The following is a 24,929-nucleotide window of genomic DNA, read 5'->3' on the forward strand; positions in this document are numbered from 1 at the left end:
CGCAGCCAGGCATCTCCTTCCTGATCTCCAGCAGCAATTTCCTGCTGGTCATTTCTGCTCTCTCTCATCCTGGCCTCCCCCCGCCCACATCCCCGGAGGCTCGGAGCTTCAAAGGCCCATCTGCTGCCCCTCACTTGGCTCCCAAACTTCTCTCTTTGCTTTCTGCGGCACATGCCGCTGCCAATCACTTCTGCCTCCCCCTCAGATGAGCTGTGCCCATCCAGAGCTCCCTAGGAGTTCCAGTGGCCCCCCTCGTGGCAGGGCCTCTCGTTTCTCTTTTCAGTAGAGTCCATGGCCTTGAGTCTGTGGAATGGAGTCTGGGCACTCTGGCCAAGTGGCTTTCCACGAATTTCTGGGCATTTTGCCTTCCTCGGAAGGAGGAATAGGCACGCTTGAGGCGAGCGTCTTCCTCTTTCACTGGCAAATCGATCACCACCACCCTTTACCAGGCGTTTCCCATTTCCACCCGATTCATTTTTCTCTTTCTTTGCCTTCATCGAGCCCCTTTTTCAAGTTCCTGCTGCTTGGGCCGCCTCCGCCCATGGGGAGGTCCTTTTTGGGTAAGTCTTGGGAAGTTTTCTGCCTTGGAGATCCCCGAGCAGCCTCTCTACCCATAATCCACCTCAGGGGTGACGCCTCGCTATCGCCTGGGGCTCCCAGGAGCTGTAGCCCAGCAGTGGCCCCCCGGAAACCCAGGAAACTCAGGGTAACTGATGAGCCTCAGGCCAAGCCTTCCCCTGGCAGGATGGGCAGATGAGGACGATCTGTCCGAGGGCCACGAAGGTGCTGACGCGGGCACCGTGGAGAGCACAGAGACACCAAGGTCCCCCACAGCACTCTGGGCCATCGCCGGCTGCCCTGACTTCTGTGCCTCTGCTGATTCGGGTCCAGGGGAAGATGCCGTTGAATGCGAGTCATTGGCTCTCTTCAAAAAGGAAGGACGAACCCCAAATTCGTGCCTCTGAGCAGGGGGCGCCAATAGCCCTTAAGAGACGGCCAGCCCAGCAGGGATTTGTCCTCCATCCCTGCCCACCCACGAGTGCACCAGGGGCTGAACCCCAACATCCTGGGCTCCCTCCTCCCACCCTCCAGCACGCCGGCAAGGCTCCCGTCTTCATTCCTTCCTCTTCGGAGCCTTCTCCGGGCAGCGCAGGCCCTTCTGCTTCCTTCCCGGATATCTGCCGAGGCTCCTCTGGGCCCCTTCGTGTATTCTCTCCCAAGAATCGGGCAGAGGCTGAAAAATAACAAGCACACTGGATGCGAGTCCTCGCATGGGCAGCCTCGGTGCTAACAATTCCACACAAGTTCTCTTCCGCAGGGTCGCCCCCTCCCCGTCTCTCTCAGTCTGGCCCAGGCCTCAACCCATGTTCTCAGCGCGCTTAGTCTTCTCATGGTTTCCCGAGGAGGCAGCCGGCTGGCTCAGTGGGCAGAGGTCTGGGCCTGGGCTCAGGAGGCACCGCACTCAATTCCAGCCTCAGACACGTGTTGGGTGTGTGACCCTGGGCAAGTCACTGCACTTCCATTTGCCTTAATCCACCGGAAGAGACAACGACAAGTCGACACGGTGACTGCAGGGTCCCCGGAGTCGCAAAGGGCCAGACGCTCGGGACTTCCCTGAGCTCGTCCTCTTTATCTGCTCTGGCTTCTCCCTCCCGATCGGCGGTCACCCTTTGAACAACACGCTCTTTGGTGGTTGTAGACGGCGCTTCGCATTTTCCTCCATTTCTCCTCTCCGAGGCCCGCCTGTCTCCTGTGTCAGCTCTTTCTGGCGCTTTTCCTCCTTTCCCCCAAACTCCCTCCTGGAAGCAGGAAGAGCTTGCGTCTTCTCACTCAGAGATTTTAAACTGCTGACCGAGAGCACGTGAAGACACAGACTGCACCCGAGAAGGAGACGGGTCCCAGGCGGCACTTCGGGGGCCGGCCCGAGCCTCTCTTCCCCTCTACGCACGAGTCCCTGGCACTTTGTGGGGTAGCGCCAGGGGCGCCCACAGGCCCAGGACAGACATCATCAAGGTTTCTTTTCCCAGATTTTACACTTGTTGAAGGGTGAAGCCGCGTCACCCTCCCAGGGAGAGAAGAGTCCCCTTGGGTGGAGCTGATGCCAACCCTCACTGGCCCTCAGGCATTCGGAGTGGGCACTCGGGGCCCGCGTTGGCTCCTCTCAGCTATGGCTTTTTCGGTGCCGTCGGCCCTAAGCACAGCCCTTTCCATGCAACGTCAAAGCTCCCGCACATGCCCGCGGACCCTTCCCTCCCTCGCCCCCACTGCCGCAGGCACACGGTGCAAGTGTCACAGAGAGGTTTATGGGAAGAACCCGATCATGTGCAAACTGAACACGTGGGGACAAGGCACACAGCGAACGGATGGATGGCACAGGGGGACGTCGAGGCTGATGGAAGAAATGTTTTTGGACATCATGGTTCTATTCAGCAGAGAGAACACTAGGCAGAAGCTTCTGGAGCCAAGACCCTACGGAGAAGGCGAGACAAGCGAAAAAAGGAGCAGCCTCGCTCTGGAGAAAGAGGGGAGCCTCTCTTTCTCGGGCTCCACCCCAGGACTAGTCAGCCTGGTGGGGTGTTTTCCCCAGCCTCTACAGACCAGTTTGGTGGCTTTTCTGAGAGCTGGGGTGAAGATGCCCCAAAGGCCACCTCGGTGAGCCCCCCGCCCCGCCCCGCCCCGCTTCTCTCCTCCTGACTTTCCAGGAAGTGTACCTGTGAAAGGCGGAAACGGAGCCACCAGGAGGAGGAGGAGCCTCTGCAGGTCCTTCTCGACTCGTCCCAGAGCTGCCTGGGAGCAGGGGCTTCTGTCCAGGGCCAGAGGCTCGCCGAGGGGTCGTGCTCATTAACTGAACTTTCTGACTAATCATTTTGGGGAGCATCTTTCAAAAAAGGAAGGCCGATGGTTCCGGGCTAGGGAGAGCCACGAGGGAGGAGCAGGGCGGGCCTTGGGCCAACCATCCCTGCCATCCCGTGAAGGAGGGAGCCAGAAAGGGGCATCGGCTTGTCTCGGGGGGTGCTCCGCGCCCGAGGCTCGGTGATGGTCACAAAGAGGGCCGGGTTTTCTGCTGAATAGAGCGCTCTCTGGGGCACGTGACTGGGTGATGGAGAAACGCATGCGCACGTCCAGGCTGTGGGTTCTTACCGCCCATGGGGTTAGCCGGCTGGGATCCTTAGCGAGCGTAAAGGCAAGATGGGGCAGGGGTGGACGGTCCAGGAGGGAAGGAGCAGAGCAGAGCAGACAGATTCAACAGAACAGCAAACAGGAACAGGAAGGCTTCAATCAAGTCACAGAACCGAGACAGCCAAACCACCAACCATCGCCCACAGCCCCGTGGCGTGTCCCGGGCTCTCAGGGCCGGCCTGAGGAGACGCTCGGGGACGAGGCAGCGGGAGCCGAGCCACAAAAGCCAGCCTCCTCGCTTCATCTTTTCAACGGCCAACCGGCACGGCCTCGAAAGGATGAAGGCAGCCAACAGGCACTGGATGGACTCCTTCTGGGCAAATAAAGCTCCCCAAATCCACGACTTAACGAGCCCCATCGAGGAGAGCCTGAACCCATCCAGGCAGACCGACCCCAGGGATCCACCCCCAGGAAGACCCCTTGCTCTAAGGGGCTGGCATTCACACACACGCCTGCTCTGCTACAACATGGAGAAGAACCGGGCAATGCAGAAAAAGAGGACCAGAAACTCACGGAGCAATGGCCGTGGGTCATGGCGAGGGGAACCCGAAAACCTGCCTAGCCTGGACGGGCGAGGTTAAAAAGCCAACGAGCGCCACGCTGCGGGGCTTTAGCAGGAGCAGTTTTAGTGCCGCGGGGGGGTTCGGGCCCATGACAAACGAGGGACCCCTTGAGGCCCCACCTCCCACGGCCGGGGCAGAACTCGCTCCTGAGAGGGGGCTTTTCAATGAGAACTCGAGGCTAGCTGTAAGACAGGAGGCAGGAGAGGTGGCTCCTCGCCCGGGGGAGGGCAGCCGCCGCCGAGAGGGGCTCATCGTCTCCTTCCCTGGCTCCCCCCGGGGCCTAGCAAGGGGCCATCTGAAAAGGGCTCCTCCACAGGGATCTATTCTCCATGCGCTCTGCACCCCGGGATCGCGGGGGCTCCCTCGGGCTTGCCCTGAGGACAAATTTTGGGTGGGGAGGCAACGGGGCCTCAGCTTCGTCAGCTACGAAATGAGGTGGCCGGTCCTGGTTGGCTACCGGAATCGGAGCTCTCAGCGCCCACTATTTGACCCTCCTGACTGCTAAAAAGGGGGCTACGTAAGGGGACGATCCCAGGCCCAGAGGGTCACTCAGTGAGCTTCATGCTCAACACGCCTCACGCTCCGAGGCTCTCTCTGTGACCCTGTCGCCACGCCACGTCGGCAGGGCCCACGAGGTCCGGGGCACAGAGGGCTGCAACAGCCCCGGCAGGAGGCGAGCGGCCCTCCGAAGGGCGCTGCCTCCACCTCAAGAGTCGCCTCCCTGGGTGTCAGAGATGGGAAGAGCCAGGGGAAAGGCCCGAGAGGGAAGGGAGCCCCACGGCCAGGCGGACCCCGAGGGATGAATGAAGGCGGCAATGCTTTTGTGAAATGAGCCAAGTCATGGCGATGGCGCCCGTGGCCTCTTCTCCAGTGGGCCCCCTCCCAGCCCCTGGGAGGCAGCACGTACCTGCCTGCACTTCGAACCAGAAACAAGGTACTGCGGCAGCGGGCTCTGAGGGAGGACAAGGAGGAATCACCTTCTGCCTGGGTCAGAGGCTGGTCCCTCAGCTAAGGGGAGGGGGCCGCGAGGAGCGGGGGAGGGGTCCTGCCTGTAACCGGGGGCCCTAACGCCACGCCACGCCACACGGCAGCCACGCAAGGGCTGGACGCATGCACTGCACCGCCCCAAGCCACACGGGAGGGTACCTTCGTTTCTGTCGGGCGACGAGGAACCTAAGACACAGAATGACAACTCAGCAGGCGGCCTTTCTCTGGGAAAGGAGATCCACCGGTGCCCCCGCCCCCGTCCTGCTGCCCGTGGCACCGCCACTGCCTGGCAGCTGCCCGCCGCGCAGCCCCGACGCAGGAGCGATACGTACGCTGGGACTGCGACACCATCTTCGTCCGGCTGCGCCCCCTGGAGTCCGCCTTCGAGTTGGCCGTGCCCATGGCCACGGTGGAGAGCTTGGACCGCACGCGACCTGGGAAAGGAAGAAGGAAGCGTGAGTGGGCCGCGAAAAAGGAAAAGCTCCCCACTTCTACGGGTGCCCGGCCAGCGCCCCGAGCTCTCGGAGGGGCCGAGGGAAAGGCTTCCCGTGATGCCGGAGAACGAGGGCTGCATGCTGACCCGAGCTTGGAAATGGCAAAGTGAAGACGAGCCCCAACACGGAGGCCCCCAGAGTGACAGAAAAGGACCCCAAATGGATCTCGCCAGAGGGGCCTGGAGGCCGGCCATCACCGGCCCTAGTCGGTTACGGTGCCGAGGTCTGCCCATCTCTTTCTTCCTGGTGGGAGGGAGCCGAGAGAAGCGGGAAGGGCTGGGCTCCTCCTTGAGCTCCCCTGAAGGGTGGGGGCCCCGGGCCCTGGAGCCCCTTCTCCTGGCTGTCCTTGGCAGCAGGACTCAAGCTTCCTGGCATCACTGACCCTGAAGCCCTGATGGGCTACCCTGGCATCCTCTGCACCAGGGTAGAGACGGGAAGCACAAAGGGGGCCTCTAAACTGCCCCTGTGGCCTGCAGGTAGACTTCAAAGATGACAGGCTGACATCTGCCTAGCTGGGGCAGGCCTTGGGGAAATTGGGGGGCAATAGAAAAGGAAGAAGCGTGGAAATAAGAGGGGGCGGGGCCAAGAAGGGGGCCGAAGGGAAGGGCAGCCTCACAGGAAATGGCCTGCGATCCCACGCCGACGGGCTCCAAAGAGCAGGCCAAGGAAAAGAGAGCAAAGGATACGGGACTCTCGGGATAGAGATTTGCCCGCAGACAGTCGTGAAACCATCAGCACGGACTCGAGGAGCCCCTGAAGCGCCTCCTTCCTGGGCCAGACCAGGGAGACATGGGACGAGGGCAGCCAGACCGAGACCAGAGGGCCTCGAGTGGTGCACTTACTGGGTGACTGTTCAATGGGCATGGCGGGCCCCTCGATATCCAGGCACCCGGGCAGATGCGGCAACTAAAGAAGCTTCTAAGCCCCAACTAGGCCACGAGCACGAAGACCCCCGCCAAACCCCCAAGCAAAGGCACGCTTGGGTCAAAAATCAAAGGAAAGCAGGGAGCGTGTGCCTGGGCGAGGTTAGGGTGCCGTCGCCTACTCTCTACTGGATGGCTGGTTAAACACGGACTCAAATGAAAATCGCAGGGAAAGGGATGGCCCCTGCCCCCGCCACGCACGCGGGGAGAGGCCGGTGCCAGGGACGAATTAGTAGGAAGCCTTGGAGAGATGGTCTTAGTTTGTCTGGGGTACGAATAGCGATGTTACGGTGGGGAGATCTCTAGGCTATCAGATACGGGGGGCCGGGGGGGGGCGGCATTCTTACCATCTTCGGAAGCTGTCCCTAAACAGGAAAAACAAAACAATAAGACATTTCAGCCAATTCTGCAATGCCCGTCTAAGAGAGGGGAGACTTCGGGGACGACGGTCTTCCTGCACCGTGCAAGTCTTGAGGGCAAAAGGAGCCACCCTTTTGGCGCCACAGTGAGCCTGGGCTCCCAGCATTTTGGACGGCAATGCAGGCCCAAGAGGCTCTGGGACCCAAGGGCGACCTGGCCTTCCTGGCCAGCAGGCGAGGGCAGGGGGAGGAGGGACGAAGGGCCCTCCCAGCGCAGCTGGCCGGAGCACGGACCACGAGACGTGGGGGAGGCCTGGCCTGAGAGCCCGAGGCTCAAACCCATCCGGCCTGGATGACTGAACCCAACTTCCCAAAGCACAACCCTACCAGGATCCCGCACCAGCGCTGGGCGCCCCGAGCCCACAGGCCTACCCTGTAAGAACCAAACCGGGCCACAACCAGGAAGGAGTCTCTCTGGAGGGTTCTGCCATTAGTTTCATTCACATTAGAGAAATAAGTCTGACTCCCCAAATCCAAAAAAGCAGCAAGGCGCTCCGGCCACGGGGAGTCACTTCTACTTTGGTAACTCTTAGCAGGCCAAGGGCCGAGGAGGCCTGGCCATCTGTGACTGGCCTCAGAGGGCCTCGAGCGAGCCGGCGGCCTCCTCAAGTCGAGGACGGCCCACAAAGCCTGGGGGCCCCCCCGTGGCTGTAGCGGGAGTGGGTGTGGGCCCGGCAAAGCCAGGCCTGAGTGCCCAGGGATCTCGCTTCCGGATCCTGACCCCAAGAAGCGGCTCCCACTAGGGCTTAGAACACTCCAGACTTTCGAGGCAAGGCCACCAAGATGGCGGCCGGCGGGTTAGAGGATCGAACAGAAGGAAGCTCTTACCGTCTGTCTTGTCCGATGCGTCCTCTTTGGCAAACAAGTAAGCGAGGAACAAAGAAAACTCAGCGGGTTAGGACCAAGGTTCACTCAGGCGCACCTCAGACCCTTCCCTCCTCCTCCTCCCTCCCTCTTGTTGGCACCGGGCCGCCACGGAAGGGAAACGGAGGCAGAAGCGGAGCCCCTCGGAGCCAGGCGCGTGCTGCTCCCTGTCTTGGTCTCCCCCTCCCGTCTCCTCCTGTCTCAGGGCCGGCCACACGGGCGCCCCTCTGGACACGCATTTCTTTTCCCAACGGCGCGTTTTCTGCTGCTATTGGGGACCCTCCACCCCCCCGTGCCTAACTCGGAGGAGGGCTCCAAAGGAACAGACAGGACGGAAGTTCCCATCTCTAGCCGGCCCGACTCCCCACATTCCTCGGCACGTGCTCCGGACGAGGGGACGGCGGCCTCTGACGCGCGTGGGGGGCCTTGGAGTGACAGGGCCCAAAGGCTCTACGCTCACACGGGGGAGGCAGAAGGGGGCCCCCAGGCCACACGCCCTCCTGTGCCCTGGAGCCCGAGAGACAGGAGAGCCCAGAAAACAGAGGTGCTGGGGCTTCCCCATGGCGGCGGCGGCGGCGGCATTGGGGGAGATGAGGGGGACGCCATCTTGGCGCTGCGGGGAGGAGGAACTGACACAGGAAACGAGGACCACAGCGTCCCAGGGCACCCCCTCCCTCACCTAGAGAAGCGTAAGATCCAGGGGTGAGGCCCCCGGGGCCCAGGCGCCCGCTGCTGCCGCCAGCCGCCTGCCCAGCGACATGGCGGGCCTTGGCTCCTGCGGCGGTATTCACATCGATGTCGCTGTGGGACCGCTGAAGACTTCCGGGAGTCCCCGTCGTTTTGCCGCTACCGGAAGACACTGGGGGGACGACAAAGGAACATGACGACGGCGGAAGCGGGGGCCGGAGGCAAGTCCACCTGCCCGAAGCCCCCCTGCCGTCCGTGACCAAAATGGCCGAGATGAGCTCTCTGAGGGCTCCCCGGCAGCGGCGGCCCACCCCCCGGCCGATGGCGGTCCCTCACCTCTCCCGGGGCCGGCCGAGGAGCTCCCCGCAGACCATTTGGAGGAGAACGGGCGGCTGGAAAACACAAAGCAGGTCTGTCAGCCAGTCAGGCCGGTCCCCCCGGCTGCGTTCACGAGGACGAGGACGAGGACGGGCAGGAAGGCCGCGAGCCTCGCCTCCAGGACACACGTGCCGAGAAGGGCCAGGGCCCTCCCCACCCCGCGTACAGACCCAGAGTGAGCCCCATTCGGGGGGGGGACCCAGCCTGGGGGGCCACCTGGCCTTCGCGCATGCTGACGACCTCACAATCGCTCCCCTCTAACCGGCCCGGAAAGGAAGGCAAGCAAGCACACCCGCAGGGTCCTCCACTCACTTGAGACTCTCCTGGGAGCTGGAGGAGGATCGGTCTGAGGGGGGCAGGGACGCGGTGCTCCCCGAGGTCTTGAGGTACGTCTGGAGGCTGCGCTGATAGGATGGCTCCAGGGAGTTGTACAAGGTCTCCGCCTCGCCGGGAAAGTGGTTTCGGAGGCCCATGTACGTCCTGGAGGACAGAGAGCAGCATGACCCAGCTGCACTGGGGTGCCCATCACCCCAAAAACATTCAGGGTCAAGGATCTAGCCCAGCGGTTCCCAAACTCTTTTGGCCTCCTGCTTCCTTTCCAAAAAAAATATTCCTCAGCCTCCTGGAAATGAATTGTTTTTAAATTTTAATAGCAATTCATAGGAAAGATCAATGCCCCTGCGGCCATCACCGCTCCCCGGATCCCTGCAGCACCCACCAGGGGGAGGTGGCACCCACTTTGGGAATCACTGATCTAGGCAAAGAGTGGCTCCTTGGGGGCCCCACCAGGCTGCCCCCTCCCTAAATGAGGCACTGAGTGACAGCCGGCCAACGAGCAGGGAGCGCCCAGGGCAGAAAGGTCAAGGGTCAGACTGCGACACGGAGGGCATGAGAAAACCTACTTTCTGGCTTCCACTCGGGCCTCGGCGTCGGCATCATGGATCCCCTTCTTAATGGTCTCCACCAGCACGGCCGCGTGTCTACAAGACAAGCGACGCTCAGGCTCAATGGGGGCAGCGGCTAGGTGCGAGGCCCCTGTCCACTCACTTCCCTGCTGCCTGCCTCAACTTCCTCAACTGTAAAACGGGGACAACGTCCACAGCCCCGAGCTCCGAAGATGGGAAGGCCCTCCCTGAGCGCCAGGAGAGAAGCTGAATGGGGAGCCATGGGCAGTGAGTGAGCTCCCGGGGGTGCCCTAGGCAGGGTAGTTCGATGGGAAGAGGATGGATGGGTTCCCCTGAGGGATGCCAAGGTCCAAGAAGTTCCCCATTTGCCCACCACCCAGAGGCCCCTTCAGCCCCTCGAGTCGGCACGACTAGGACAAGAGAGACGCTCTTAACAAAGCATTCTGGCTGTGAGGTCTGCTCCCTTCCTTGGACCCTTGACTGCCACCCCGAGTCTGGAAGCCCCAAGACCCCTGCTCTGGCCAGAATCCAGCCCTCATGCCAGCCCCTCTGGGATGTCTAGGATCTCGGGCCTCGGGCCCTCTGCGGCTCCAAGAAAGAGTCCTGAGGCTCCACGGCCCAAGGAAGTGGGCAAGATGGGCGAGTCCAATGGCCAAAGAGTTCCCCTTGGCCTGGGGAGCAAAGTGAGGGGCTGTCCTGCTCGCCAGAGATGCCCTTGCTGGGCAGGGACACCGGGAGGAGGTGCCACCAAAGGAGGGCTCCCAAAGACCTGAATGTTGGGAATGGTGCCAACAAGACAGGTGAGACCAAGCAAGATGGCGGAGGCAACTGAGAATGAGGAGGGAGGCCCAGGGAAGAAGAGCCGGTCACCAGGGCAGTGTCCATTGGTTCACGGGCTTCCTCGTGCCTTCCTCTCGGTTCTCATTCATTTGAAAGGATGGCGTTTGGAGAGGGGACGCCGAGCCTGAGGACGGGCCCGGAACCCACCTGGACCAAGGAGAGCCCTTGTGGAGGAGGAAGGGGGCTGCCACCAGCAGCCTGGGCTTTGTCTGCTTTGGGGACAGACATGAATGCTTCTGACAAAGGGGTCTCCACATACCTCTCCAGGGAATGGGTCTGCCACTCTTGTAAGAGAAGGTCCAGAAACTCGAAGGACCGCCTGCAAAGGAGCCGACCGGGAGAGATGAGTACAGGGAGGCCAGAGCGTGAGCAACCAAGGTTGGAGCACCCCAGCCGGGGTGCATCGCTGTGCACAGAGAGAGCCCCGGCCGGGCCCCCGAGCACATCCCTTCTCCCCTCACACTCACCTCCTCACCGCCACCGACTTGGAAGAACAGTTGCTGGTGATCAGGGGGATGAGCCGGGGCACATGGGTGTGCTGAAACACACGGAAATGGCTTATCGGCCCCGCGTGCCTGGGCCCAGGGCTGGGCAGCAGGGCAGTGCCCGCTGCTGACGGTTTGCCCCCAGCTCTGCCCACGGGGAGTGGAGAACTCAGGGGGCAGGGCCAGGGGTGCTGGAGCCCCGGCCCTCCATAGTGGCACACTGTGGCAGACGAATTGCTTCAGGTGTGCCCGACTTTCAGTGACCCCATTTGGGGTTCTCTTGGCCAAGACCCTGGAATGTTTTGTCATTTCCATCTCCAGTTCATGTGGCAGATGAGGAAAGTGAGGCACACGGGGTGAAGGGACTGGTCTAGAGTTACCCAGCTAGGAAGTGTCTGAGGCTGGATTTGAACTCGGACGCTCGGGCCTCCCGGCACCAGGAGGCACCCACGGTATCCCGAGGGCAGATGTGAGCTGGCCCTGGGGGTGCACCTACCCGGATGATGAAGCGGATGGCTGCACAGCCCGACGTGGCCATGACCTTGGCACTGTTGGGGACCAGGTTGAAGAGGGTGGGCACGATGGCCTCGGCCCCATGGTCAAACTTGTTGCCCAGCACTGTGGAGAGGTGCCTAGAAGAGAGGCAGCCCCACACATGGAGTGGTAAGGATCATGCTCCCACACGCGTGCACACACATGTACGTGAGGAAAGAGAAGACAACCTTGGCACCCGCTGCCAGCAGATTCCACCTCCCTCTCCCTCTCCCTCTCCTTCGGGGCCGAGCTTGGAGGGTGTCCGTAGGCTCCACCCCGTACTGACCAAAAGGAAATTGCTCTAGTGAGGGGCCCCGAGCTTCTCCTCGGTCACCCCCGCCTTGGGTCCCTCACTGCAGAGGCCCCTCCTGTCTGTCACCCCAAGCTAGCTCGTGGGCCTCCTCATCCAGCCCTCCTTCCGTCCCTGGGGACCAGAGAGCTCATTTCATGACCTCTGACCTACGGCCAGCTGGGAAGTGGTAAGACAATGAAAACTGAGCCTGGGGCCAACGGGGGTGAGTGGTGGAAGCCCCCCGCCCTTCTCAGACGCCCCAAAGGCTCTTTCTGTGCCCACCGTGGTCCAGGCCATGGTCCTGAGGCCTCGGGCGGCAGGGTGCCCCTGTCATCCGCAGCAATACGGGTCAAGGCTGGGGGATCCTCATGAGCTCTGCCCTGTCATGCCCTGGGACCCCACAATGGGGTAGCTGGAGCTTGGCTCCAGCCCGGGCCTCAGAACATGGGGTCATGGGGCGCTGAGTTCAAACCTGGCCACCTCAGCCATCCCTTTATCATGTGAGCCTGAGCAAGTGCCTGCCTCAGTTTCCACAAACTGTCTAGGAGGGAGAACCTCAAGCTCACAGGGTGGTTATGGGGATGCAGTGAGGGGAACCCCGCCGAGATGGATGGCCGCTGGGCACCAGCAGCCATCGCCTTCTTCCGGAAGACTGCCGCTAGGCAAAGGGGAGGCAGAAGGCCGAGCACAACAGCGGGGGACGGGCGCGCTCGGGACGGGCACTCACGCCACAGTGATGCAGGCCTCTCGCACCACCTGGGACCGCAGGTCCTTGGCGGAGAGTTTCAGGGCGCCGTCCAGCAAGCGCAGGTGCTGGAAGAAGCAATCGTACTGGGCGGCTCCGGCCAACAGCAGGGACCGGATCTTCTTGAGCTGGAGGGGAAGGAGAACGGTCAGGAAGAGTCCCAGGAGGCCCTGACCCCAGCCTCGCCTTCAGGGGGACGACCCCGAGTTCAGGGCCACGAAGACAGCCAAAGCCCTGGGAAAGGCTCTTCTCATGGAGCCTCCCAACAACCCTGGGCGGTGTGCCCGTCTTAGACGGCGCCCGGGGCGCGGAGAGGGGGGTGACTCGTCCAGGGTTGGCGCAGATGCCAGCCTGGAGGAGGAGGAGGAAGGGGACCACCAGGCAGGGACCAGGCTCCGTCTCATCGGAGAAGGCACCCCCACCGGCCACTGTGCGTTGGCAGAGTCTGCCCAAGGCACAGCCAGGGCAGCCGGTAGTGAAGGGCAGAGGGGATGTGGCCACGCGGCAGTGACCCTACACTGGTGCCTTCTACAGCGGAGGACCGGCTGGCAGGCACCCCTCCGCCTGCGGGGTCTGCCCATTCTCCGAGGTCGCCTGTAATGGTGGCATGCTGGGGCCACGCCCTCCTGTCTGGGGGCTCACTGGGCCTGTGCTGGGACGTGGCATCTGGGCCTTCTAGCTGGGGCGCCCGTCGGACGGGGCCGGGAAACGCCGAGCAGAAAGCCCCAAAGCCAATCGGGGCTTCTCTGGGCTGTCTGTGGCCAGCGGGGCCTGCACGTCGCTGCCTCTGGAGGCGCTCGGCCCACGGGAGACGCCTCCTGGGGCCTCGGGGGCCTGCATTTTGTCATTCTCTATCTGGAGGACTTGCTGCTGGGGTTCTCCCCCACTCGCTGACGCCCTGCGAAGGTTTCCCTGCGCCACGGCAGTGAGGGAGGGAGAGAGTGCGAGCGCCCCTCAGACCCCGGGCCAAGAGCCTGGGGAACAGTGAGCCTTCCGGCCGGTGCCCTCTACCAGCACCCTGGGAAGGCCCCTCAGGGACAGGCCACAGCAAGGAGGTCCCGGTCGCCAGAGGCCCAGGCCCCAGCCCGTGACTCCACTCGAGAGGCTGCGAGGGTTTCCGTCGCCGTGTTGCTGCTGCCCACTCGGGGCCCCGGGGCCTTTCCCACTGGGGTCATCTCTCCCACTAGAGGGCCGGGCTGCTGCTCCTGAGCCCAGGCCTTTGTCCCCAGCAAGAACTTCTTGGATGGCTCCTCCCTCCCCTGCCCAGTGTTTCCCGAAGGCAGTGTGGCCCTTCTTCCAGGCCTTCTCTAGCCCCAGCTTGGGGTCCATTCTGGCGGGCACGCCGGCTCCTCTTTCCCGTCAGCCCGTTCTCCCTTGGCCTGTCCTGGGTGGGGTGTCGACTCTTCCTACACCATCCGTGAGGGCTCTGCCTGTTCATCACAGACTCCTTCCTGTCTCTTTCCCCAGAGCCCCAAGGGCCCTCCCATTCCAGATGAGGAGGTCGGGCTGCAGGGAGGGCCCGAGCTCCTCTGACTCCAAGGCTCTCCTGAGGGCACCCCTGGGCCCCTGCTGGAATTGCTGCTCTGGGCCGGTCAGTGGGAAGGTGGCGGCAGCACGGAGAAGCCCCTCCCATGGGCCAGAGGGAGCGAGTCCTACAACTGGCCTGGCCCTGGGGTCCCTGGAGGTCCCCGATGGCTGGACCATTGGCCAGACGCGTTGAGCTGCTGGGCTCGGTCTGGGGCCTGCCCGACGCATGCAGAAGGTGGGAAGCCTCAGGCCTCTCGTGACAGGGACGACGCCAAATAAGATGGCTCCGAAGGACCACCGTCCCGTCTCTAGCAAAACGACTCAAAAACAAGCCAAAGGGGCAGAGAGGTGGCTCAGTGGAAAGGGGGCCAGGCGTGGAGCCGGGAGGGCCCCGGACACTTCCTCGCGGTGTGAGCCCACCGCTCTTCTGCCCTGGAACCAGCCACAGGACCGATTCGAAGAAGGGCAGAACTAAAAGGCTGAGCCCGAACACTTGGGGCCTATTCGCGCAGACCTGAGAAACGAGCCGACACCGGCTTCTTCCGTTCCCACGCGAAGAACGGGACCCGCCGGCTGGTGGCTGAGACTTACCGCATTGGCCCGCTGGTCCCAATCGTGCTTGTCATCGGACAGGATTTCCCTGATTTTATTCAATGTTTCTTCCAGCTCCCGACTGGAATAGATCTAAAAAGAGTCACAAGACGGAGAAAAGTCAGTCTGCCACTACACGTGGGGTATTCAGAGAGAGAGAGAGAGAGAGAGAGAGAGAGAAGGGGCTGCTTGGAAGGCCTCAGGCTGGCCTTCCTCGCTAGGCCCACGGAGGGCAGATGGGGCCCACCTCTTCCTCTCTCCACCCCTGGGCCACTTCTCGGGTGCTCCTGGGGGGCCCGGCACAGAGAGCTCAAGGGGAAGGATCGAGCCGGACCAGAATGGTCCAGGCGGTGTGCGCGTGACTTCTATCTAGGAAGCACTTCCACTGGCCCGTCATTGCCAGAGATGCCGCCAAAGAGGACGTACGTGCCAACTGCTTAGCATGGTGCCAGGCACGGGGAGGCGGGTGCCACTATTCCTCCCCCAACTCCAGAGACCAGGAACTGCCTCATACTTTCCGGCGTGTGCAGGCCTTGAACGAGGCCCGCCTGGCTTTCCTTTTTGAGGGTCTCGGTCCCGGAGGGGTGTGGCAGTCTCCCCTCCCCTGAACACAACATCCCATCTGAAAGGCCCGTCAAGCACTCTGAATGCCAATGAGCATTTTCTGCCTTGCCGACCCTCAGCAGCACGATGCCCGGCCCACGGCAGGCACTTAATAAGGTCTGCTGACCACCGTCCTGCAATCAGAGCCTTTGCGGAGGTGAATAAAGAGCAAGGAGGAGGAGCTGACGGGTCCTGGGAAGGCCCCTCTGACTGTCCAGTGCAGGACGGCCCGGGGTGAGCAGAGGAGAAAGAGGGACGCCTTCAAGAGAGGCCCCACGTTACTCCTGGGACGTTAAAAGGAAAGGAAGACAGACGATGCTCTGGGGGAGCTCTCCAGCCCCAGGGAATGGCCCGGGGTGGGGGGGGGGGTTAAAGGCATTTTAGCCAGCAGGGAGAAGAATGCCTGGCAGGGAGGCAGGTGCCCGAACTTTGGGAGACTGGCAAGCGCTCAGTTAGACTCGTTGCCTCCCTGGATGGAGAGAGCGGCTTTTCCTTCGGTGCGGATCCTGTTTTAATGTGACGCCATCTTCAGTGAAGAGGCTCGGCGGAGGGCCCTGGATCAAAGCCTCACTCCCTCTCCTTAACTGGATTTACTAGCAAAGCGGCCAGACTCCAGGGAAACAGCTCGGAAGATCATCTAGCTGGGCCTCCTCCGGGAGAGCCTGTGCTGCCCAACCGGAGCTGCTCCCCAAGCCGGGCCCTGGCAGTTAGTAGCTGATCACGGGAGATCTCGAGCCCCTTAGTATTAAGCTAAGCCTCGCTCTCCCTCTGTTGTCTTAGCCCAGTGATTCCCAAAGTGGGTGCTGCAGCGAGCCACAGGTGCACTGATCTTCCCTATTCATTGCTATTAAAATTTAAAGACAATTAACTTCGGGGGGGGGGGGGTGTTAGTTGTATTTTTTCTGGAAAGGGGGCGGCAGGCCAGAGAAGTTAGGGAACCGCTGCTTATAGATATTTAAACTACAGACTCTCCTCTAAGTCCCTTTCCCAAATACCCTGATTGGCACCTAAAGGACCCACTGTGAAACCGCAGCAGATTCCCTGGTGTTACCCACTTAACTGTCATCTATTCCGACCCTAATGAACCCCACCGACTGGTAGTTATTCTCTCAGTTATTATTTATTCTTCTAGTGACAGATTTCATTCTTTAGGCCGAGCTCTAGGGTGGAAGCGATCCAGCGAGGCGACAAGGGTGAGGTCTGAGGAACAGTCCGACCCGGTGAGAAATCCTGGAAAAGCCAGGAAGAGGCCAGAGTTCTGGGGAGAAGATGAGGAGTCGTCCTGCTTCGGGCAGCAGCTCCAAACAGTGATGCAAGACAGGAAGGAGGTCAGGCCGGAGGGCCCAGAACCTTGCCGTGGCACAGCCACCATCAGGGGGCAGGACGAGGGCAGCAATGGAGCTAAGACAGAATGGTCAGATGGGCTCTCCAAGCTGGTTCCTATCTACGGTCACTCCTAACCTCGGATCCTACAAAGGCCAGGGAGGCCGTTGCTTCTTCTACTGCCCCACCGGGGTTGGCGGATGAAGATTTCTTGAGGCTTTCTCCCGGACGATTATAACGTACTCTGGGTCAATCATGGCAGGAGAAGGGAAGAGGAAGGCTTCCACAAGGCATGTGTCACAGGAGGCAGCCAGCGGATGGGAGGCTCTAGGGAGACTGCTGCCTTGATTCTCTGTTCGACATTTCAAAACCTGTTTCCTTGGCAAAATAAGGGGGCTCCCCTCTACCTACATCCAAAGCAAACGGGATTGCTGGAAAGAAAAGACCACAGGGGTGAGTTTGGACAGTGACCTGGTTCTTTTGACAAGTGGGACACAGAACCCTGCGGGGGAACACGATCCAGAACAGGAAGAAGTCATCGGGAGAGCAGAAGGGATGAGCCGGGCTTCATCACAGCCCCACTCTGGCAAGCTGGCAAAGCCCAGGGATGACTCTGTTGTACAGTCCCGTTTTAAATCGATAAACTGCCGTCTACGGCCTTTCAAAGGAAGCCGGGTGGGGTGAAGCGTGGCTATCAAAACGTCTTTGGTTTTTAAATCTATTTATCGGCTCGTTTGTTCCGTCAATATTCTCCTTCCCCATCGCTTGACCAACACATTTGCGCGTCTACAAATCCAGGTCTCCCTCGTTCCTATTTCTCAGCTCCTTCTCCGGAAGCAGACACCGAGGCCTTCTTCAAACACTGTCTCTGTGGCTGTATACCATGTTCTAGAACTCGGTGCTGCTCCTTTTGCCTCCAGGAAGGTCTTTTTAAACAACAGGCCTGCTATAAGATGGTGAGGTCCCCCGGATACTGCTCTTTCCTCTTTCTAAGAGGTCTTAGGTGGCCAGCCACGCCTCAGCCCATCCTAAAGGAAATCACTGGTCACTCCGGAAGTTTAGCCGAACGTAGGAAAAAACAAAGGCCCCGAAAAGAGGTTCATGTCTCGACAGTGAGCGGGCCATAGGCCACAGAAGAGACGAAACCCCAGAGAACAGGAAGACAGAAGATGCTGCAGACGTTCAGTAACAGGTGTCTGGATCTGAATAAGGAGCAAAGGGGGCCTCTTCCCGGCCGAGGGCCGAAATCAAGGTCCATTTTTGGCCATCACTCTTCATTCAGGAGGGGTGTGAACAAGCTGCCCCAGAATTACGAGTGAGGGATGAATTCGGGCAAAGTAGCTCCGGGGACACAAAGGAAGCCATGATGGCTGGGAAGACCATGGGCCCCTCCAGCACGGTGGGCAGACATGTGGGCGCAGCCTCTGCATGGGACAAAACGACCCCTGGGGCCACCATCTTTAAAAACTTCACTGGATCCTCTGGTGTGCGGAATCCCCCCAAAGTCTCCCTCCTCTATCCTGGAAGTTCACAAAGAAGACACAGATGCAGAGAAAAGAGCAACGTAACCATGGGAAAGCCGAGAGGAAAGCCCCTCCCTCTCTCCAGAGGCCCGGCTCTGGTCAAAATGATTTTTGTGGACTGTTTGCTTCCCTTCATGAGCTACCTCGGTAGAGAGTAGACAAACAGGCACACTGCTTCTGGCTGAGGGGCAAGCAGTAGCCTAACGCCTGCTGAGAGAGTAACACGTTGGATTAAAGCCAGATTGGGATAAGCCTGCAGTGTGTGAGAGTCTCTCCTCCTTTCGCGCTACCCTACCCCTCGATCCCCAATTCTGGGATCCCCAAGATCACGACACTATTGTACCTTCATCCCTTCTTGGCTAACCCCTAAAAAAAGAACCCCCAATACCCCTGATCTCACCTGCTAACTGTATAAAAGGAGATTTTGAACCTTGGCCTGCATCCCCCATAAGTCCCTTTAATCTCTCCTGCGCCTTCACGTTCGGGTGGCCCCGTTATTGTTTTATGGCTGGCTGTCACTCCTCCCTCTTGCTCTTCGGCTCTTGGGAGCCGGCTGGGTTAGTTTGGCACCTTTTAGCTAGTTTTTTTTCGTTAATTTGAATCTCCACATTATGGTTTACCAGGATGGGATTGAATTCTCAAATATTTTTTTAAGATAGATTTTCAGTGCATTCAGTATGTTTGCCCAGAGCCTGCAGACTCCACCCACCCAGTACGAGAGCAGAGCTGGGGGTTCCCCTTCTCTCCCTGCACCTGCCTGCTTCCCCCCCCCCCCCCAGAGGCCACTGCTACTCTGGCATCTGCCTGCACTCTGCCCACTGCCCTGCTGCTGATTCAGCTTGAGCTGTACCCACCCAGCCTCCAGCAGCCCAAGACCAGATCCACCCCCCATTCAGAGCTGCTTTAAAAAAAAATCTTTCCACTCCAATCCCTTCCCCCACCCCAGGTGGGTTTTTCAGCCTGCGCCGAAGTCTTAAACTGACCCTGGACTCCTGGCTAAGAGAGACTTACAGCTTGGGATTTTTTTCACAGAAAGGGACTTCTCTGCAGTTTTTCTTTGAGGGCAGAGAGACTATATCAGTAGATATGAAGTAGAAGTTTTGGGGATTTTTGTCTCGACCTTTCAGCCAGTCTTTCATATGCAAATACCCTACAGTCCTCCCTAGTAATTTTGCCCTTCTCCAGGTTTACAAACCCCATTCAGCCTTTTTTTTTTTGAGGACAAAATGCTATTGCAAAGCTTGCTTGAATCTCTGCAGTTTGAATTCCTTGAGCTCACTAGTGCAGTTTGGATCTGCTTAATTCTTTTCCTGGGAGTTTTTGTGCTGACTGAATACCTCGCAGTTGAGAGCTTGACTAACCTTAAGATTCAGGGAAGAAATTCACCTCCACACCCTTTTGGCATTTTGGTAAACCTATTATGAGGGTGGACCACACTATGCTCAGTGCAGAATCTCCCTCACTATGATGAAATTCAGAGCTCTGACAAACATAATCTGAATGGTTGATTTATATGGGGGAGGGGAAAGAACCTTAAAAGAGATCAGGAAGTTTATTGCTTACTAATCATTCTCAGCTTCTCCCCTCAAAATAGTAAACAAGTCTATTCTGATTGGTAAAAAATGGATTTTTGACTACACTAATTGTAAGTTGTCATTTGCTTATATTATTACATTTGCTGACTTAAGGTTTAAATTTTTTATATCTTTTCTGTCAAATGGTTTTTTATCTGTACTATTTCCCTATGATTTTACTGAACAACATATTGCCAAAAAAACCCATAAGTCTTATGTATCCTGGATTTGTCATCTCAACTATGGAGGCCATATGTTGCTTATACAGCCTTTTCTTCCTTTTTGCCTTTGTTAATTGTCACATATATGATTATGAATGGACTCTAACAAAACCAGTTACAACCTGTATAAAACTTTGGAAAATATGATGATTTAAGAATTTAAATTGTAATTTTATAAGCGGTCTTTAGAAATGACTTTAGATACCTAGTACCTTCTGAATGGATGATAGGTTTTCATATATATAAAATGTTGTATTAAAAGGTAGAGAACCAAATAGAAGTTCCTACCGAAAACTTTTAATATATAAAACACGAAGTCAAAAAGAACTCCTGCATGCATAAAAATTTATTAAATTTTATATTTAACTATTGAATATTAATTTTAATTTCCATATAACACACTGACCTCCACTCTCCCAGACCCCCCTTTCTCCCTGGCTTATGTCCCTACCCTGGATGGATGGATGGATGGGTGGATGGACGGAGGGATGGACAGATGAATGATGGATGAGTGGATAGACAGCTGATGGTGGATAGACAGCTGATGAGTGGGTGGATGGACTGATGGATGAACAGGGTCTCACTCCTCCATGCATCCATCATGTCTCTTGCTGAATCCCATGACAAACCTATTCTGTGGTGCTGGACATGTGTGACCTTGACCTCCATCTCTTCTCCCCAGATGTGAGTCAGTGTCTCTCCTTTACTGTGATTCTCTCCTTTTCTCTCTCCATTACCTTCTTAGTATCAGTTCTACAAAGAGCTGCAAGGGCTAAGGCAATGAGGGTTAAGTGACTTGCCCAGGGTCACATAGCCAGAAAGTATCTGAGCCCACATTTGAACCCAGGACCTACCTCCTGTCTCCAAGCCTAGACCTCTATCCACTGTGCTTACCTAGCTGCCCCATGGTTTTCTTCTTACTGGTCTGCCAGTACTACAACATACCAGAGAGTGTGGGTCCCCTCTCTGGAGGATCTCATCTTCTTGGTGAGCTTTTGTTCATCTCACCCAACTCCCATTCTGTCTAGACATCAGAGGCCAAGGGTTATTTACTCCAAGTCTGCCTCTTTACAATCTCTTTTTGGTTGAAAACCCTCAAGTGGTACTCCAGGCACAGTCCAAGAGTCTAGTGCCAAGGCAGAAATACCAATGCCACCATCTTAACTCTTCTTCCTGAACCCACTATGGCAAGAATTCTCCTTCTCAACTGCATATCCAGCAGGGGCATCCACATTCCTTATAGGAATTGCCTTTGCAACCTTGTGCAGTACCAGGGGAATGCAGGTCAGTAAGCCGCTAGCCCCACTCCATGGCCCAGGGTCAGCGGCTGCTGCCTCACATGGCTTCTCCTGATACTTGCTGGAAGGTTTCTTGGCTGCCAGGGACTACACATTTCAATCTCCCAATACCCTGAAAAGAATGTCATGTCTTGCTCTTCATGGGGCCAGAGGGCCTTCTTCCCCTTCTCTGCACACTGAAAAGGCAGGGCAGTATCGGGGTTAGAGCTTGACTTGGAGTCAGCAAAGCTGACAGCTGTGGCCATATAGAAGTCAACTCCTCAGAGACTCCTCCACAGAATGGGTCAAATAATACCAGGAGTGCAAGCCTTGTGGGGTGCTATTTCCTGTCATTTCCTGGGTGAAGGGTACTCACCCACCCTTGCCTGGCCAATTACCACCTGAGAACATTTCCTGGGTGCCCAGAGGGGTCTTCTGGCCTTCTTCCATCTGGCTTGAAAAGAAGCCTCATCCTTGGCTACTTGGTGGAGCAGCCAGGCCACCAGTACATGAAAGACTCCACGTGCCTGATCCCCTGGTGCTGACCCTGGCACTGACCTGGGCTCTTGGCTCTCTGCCTTCCCCCTGCTCCTCTAGTTTGACTCCACGCTTCCTGCATCTTTTCCCAGGCGCTCCCGAAGAGTCCCTATCCCAAGTTCAAACTCGAATTTCCCCCCAATTCCCAGGGACAGGAAAGCCTGAGGAGCTCCAATCCCTCATAGCACTGTGTCCCTTCCTTTAGCCAAGTTCTCAGGAAGAGCCCACCGTCCTCAGTCAGCTATAGCCAAGAAGAGGACTGGCTGGGCGTGACTCCACACTTATTGTGATGGAGGGCAGGAGAATGCGTCTGGAGCAATGGTGGAAAGATGAGAGCATCCAGAAACAGGCTGAGCGGGCTCCTGAGGAGAGGGAGTCCCCAGGTTGATGCCACCTGATGTCACCCAGGGCATGCCCTGGCATGAGCTGGGCCTCAGGGAGGCACCAAGAGAAGGGGCAGCAACAGGATAGCCAGAGTTTATCATAATGGCCAAGGGAGGAATGAGACTGAGTTTCGATTGTGCAGAGGGAATTCCATCCCTCCCCCCCTCGCCTCCTTGATTGTCAACCTGGTTCTTCCCATTCTCTACAGCAGTGATTCTCAAAGTAGGCGCCACTGCCCCCTTGTGGGTGCTGCAGCAATCCAGGGGGGCGGTGATGGCCACAGGCGCATTGATCTTTCCTATTAATTGCTATTTTTTCTGGAAAGGGGGTGGGAGGCCAGAAAAGTTTGGGAACCCCTGGTCTACATGATAAAAGGGTTTGGGTGGAGGCCACCTAGGTCTTTTTGGCTCAGAACTTCCCGGAGCAAGGAAGGAGGATGGTTGGAGAATCTTGCAAGGCTGAGCTACACGTGATCAGACAGACTTAGAGTAAGAGACTTTAAAATCGATGCTTCTCTCTCTTTTCTATTGAGAGTGATTATTCATAAACTTTATAGAATTCTTCTGAGATGAAAAGTATAGAGAAAGAAAAGGATTAGAATAGGGTGCTCTGGGACACGCCTTTGCAGGAAGAGATAAGGTCCTGCCTCCACTCTTTCCCCGCCAGCTGGTCAGCTTGCCACAGGAAAGGATTGGTAAGAAATTCCCCTCCTCCACGTGGTTCCCCCCACCCCTACTTTTTAGCTTAGATGAGGGTGGGGTGTTGGAGAAAGGAACCCCAAACTTGAGTTTTGCACAGACGGGTTTAAGCTGAGCCGCACCAAAAATCCACATGAATCCAGGCAGCTCTGGGACCCAGCCAGAACTCCTTCCCAGGCCCCTGCACCTCCCCCAACACCAAACTTGGGGAAGTCTATGCCTGCTCCTGAGCACAGCGCGGCACAGGGAACAGCCAGTTCCCAAAATGGACAGTAAACTAACCCAGGCTTCCTGACCGTGCAGGGGCAAGGGGGTAAACTGAGGTGTAGGCTCCCATGAGGGACTGCTGAACCCTGATCCCACCTAGGAATAGCAGACTAGCTCTGTGAATTGAGAGCCAGACTTGGAGGCTGGAGGTCCTGAGTTCAAAACCTGGCCTCAGACACTGGTTGGGTCAGCCACTGGCAATTAGGAGCTCCCCATCAAGAGCCCCTAAGGCCCAGCCCCACCCCCACCTTGAAAACACGTGGTCACTGGGGGAGGGGACAAGACAGAACTTTTCCTCCTTCAGACATTCCATAAAGACTGAACATACCCTCTAGGGCTTATCTACAACCACACCATTTCCCCCCTTCTTTCTCTCCCTAATCCTTATACCTACTCTCTAGTGTCTTACTCTCTACACACAGGCGTAGCGCCACCCACAGGCAAGAAGTAAAACTGTAGGCAATTTAAAATACTACTACTGGGGCAGCTGGGTAGCTCAGTGGAGTGAGAGTCAGGCCTAGAGACAGGAGGTCCTAGGTTCAAACCCAGCCTCAGCCACTTCCCAGCTGTGTGACCCTGGGCAAGTCACTTGACCCCCATTGCCCACCCTTACCACTCTTCCACCTATGAGACAATACACCGAAGTACAAGGGTTTTAAAAAAAAAATACAAAAAATACTACTACTACTACTGATCTGCGACCTAAACTAATAACACTGAATTGAATACAGTTAAATAAAAGCATTATTAATAATTACATATTAAAAATACTGAATTAAATTAAAGCCAAAATTATAAAATTGAACAAACCAAAAATTAAACCAAATTAATTCAATGCAATATTAAAAATAATAATTTTGGAACACAATAATATCACTATCAATAGCAATTATTAATTACTATCATTAGTGACTAATTGATATTATTAATTATTAATAGATACTTATTGTTTATAATTGTTAGTTATTAATTAACAACAACAATAATATATTTATTATTGGTACTATTGCTGTGCAACAATTACTTAGTGCCTTACATTAGCTTCTTATTTAACCAACTCTTGTTACCTTCCACAATAACATTGAAGAAATTTGTGTCTCCATTTTTTATGCTTTAGGAACCTTTCATTGTGTAAATTGACCATTCAGCAAAACTCAGACTAGCTTAAATAGGCATATTAAGACAGAGAGGGTAGGCCCTATGGGAAATACTGCAACAAGTCAAAAGAAATCAGGAAAAATTCCTCCAGATTCACCCCTGCATAAACTTTTAAATTCTTGGGGTGATCCTAATCTTCCTAAGGAGGTTTGGATGACAAAAAAGGAAGCTAAAAAGCTTTGCAAAGCCTGGACGGACAAGTCCTATAACCTGGCCAAAGTATGGTTTCTTTGACTTCAAGATCTTAAAAGATTTAAAGTTAGCCATTAAAAACAAAGATTCCAAAGATATAAAGACTCCATGGATCATAAATACTGGCTCTTGTGGACATATCATGTTGATAAATTAACCGTGCCCTCCAGTGAGGAAACCATTTTTTCTTTGGAACCAAACCATTCTAGCTTAACTCCTTCAGTTCCTCCTCCTGAACCCTTGATTAGATCTAGCAAAACACACACCCTATCATCCCACCTGGACTATGAGAAAGTTTCTCCTCCTATTGACCCACATCAGGACTTGAACCCTTCGGCCTCCCTCCCTGTCAGAGCTAGCTCATCCCCCACGCCTCCCACCTCCTTTCCTCCCCACCATCTACCTCTCTACCCTCACTTACCATCTGACTCTCAGTCCTACTATCCTTACCCCAGAGTTTCCTAACTAACAGTTCCCACCCATCCTCCCTATCCCTACCTTACTATATCCTACCTACTATCTTGTCCTTATTCTCTTGGCCATCCTTTTCCCTACCCCACCTCCCCCAGACTGACCACACCCATCTCCTCCTCTCCTCCCTAGCCCTGCCCTCGCCCAGTCTATCTTCACTCCTCTTCTCCTTCTCCCCACCTCCAGCCCTGCTTCTCCTCTCCTTCTCCTCCTTCCTTTCCCCCTCAACCCCCATCAGTCCACCCTCATTCCTCTCCTCCCAATCTTCAACCTCCATCTCCTCCCCG

The 24,929-nt window shown here is 56.9% G+C and overlaps 1 protein-coding gene across 2 annotated transcripts in view; it reads right to left on the reverse strand.

Annotated features, from left to right (window-relative positions):
* The window catches only part of CLASP2 (cytoplasmic linker associated protein 2), a 72,340-nt gene that overhangs the window by 33,204 nt on the left and 14,207 nt on the right, over window positions 1-24,929 (reverse strand). For both annotated transcript variants that reach the window (XM_044681165.1, XM_044656580.1), the window contains 12 exons: window positions 14,415-14,507; window positions 12,279-12,424; window positions 11,222-11,357; window positions 10,708-10,778; window positions 10,500-10,559; window positions 9,398-9,475; window positions 8,808-8,975; window positions 8,454-8,509; window positions 8,110-8,289; window positions 7,395-7,418; window positions 6,495-6,512; window positions 5,063-5,164 (listed from right to left, as the gene is read on the reverse strand). In XM_044681165.1, coding sequence (XP_044537100.1) covers window positions 5,063-5,164; window positions 6,495-6,512; window positions 7,395-7,418; window positions 8,110-8,289; window positions 8,454-8,509; window positions 8,808-8,975; window positions 9,398-9,475; window positions 10,500-10,559; window positions 10,708-10,778; window positions 11,222-11,357; window positions 12,279-12,424; window positions 14,415-14,507 — 1,132 coding nt within the window. The remainder of the gene's footprint in view (window positions 1-5,062; window positions 5,165-6,494; window positions 6,513-7,394; window positions 7,419-8,109; window positions 8,290-8,453; window positions 8,510-8,807; window positions 8,976-9,397; window positions 9,476-10,499; window positions 10,560-10,707; window positions 10,779-11,221; window positions 11,358-12,278; window positions 12,425-14,414; window positions 14,508-24,929) is intronic.

The sequence above is a fragment of the Gracilinanus agilis genome, chromosome 1 (genome assembly GCF_016433145.1).
Source record: "Gracilinanus agilis isolate LMUSP501 chromosome 1, AgileGrace, whole genome shotgun sequence".
NCBI lineage: Eukaryota > Metazoa > Chordata > Mammalia > Didelphimorphia > Didelphidae > Gracilinanus > Gracilinanus agilis.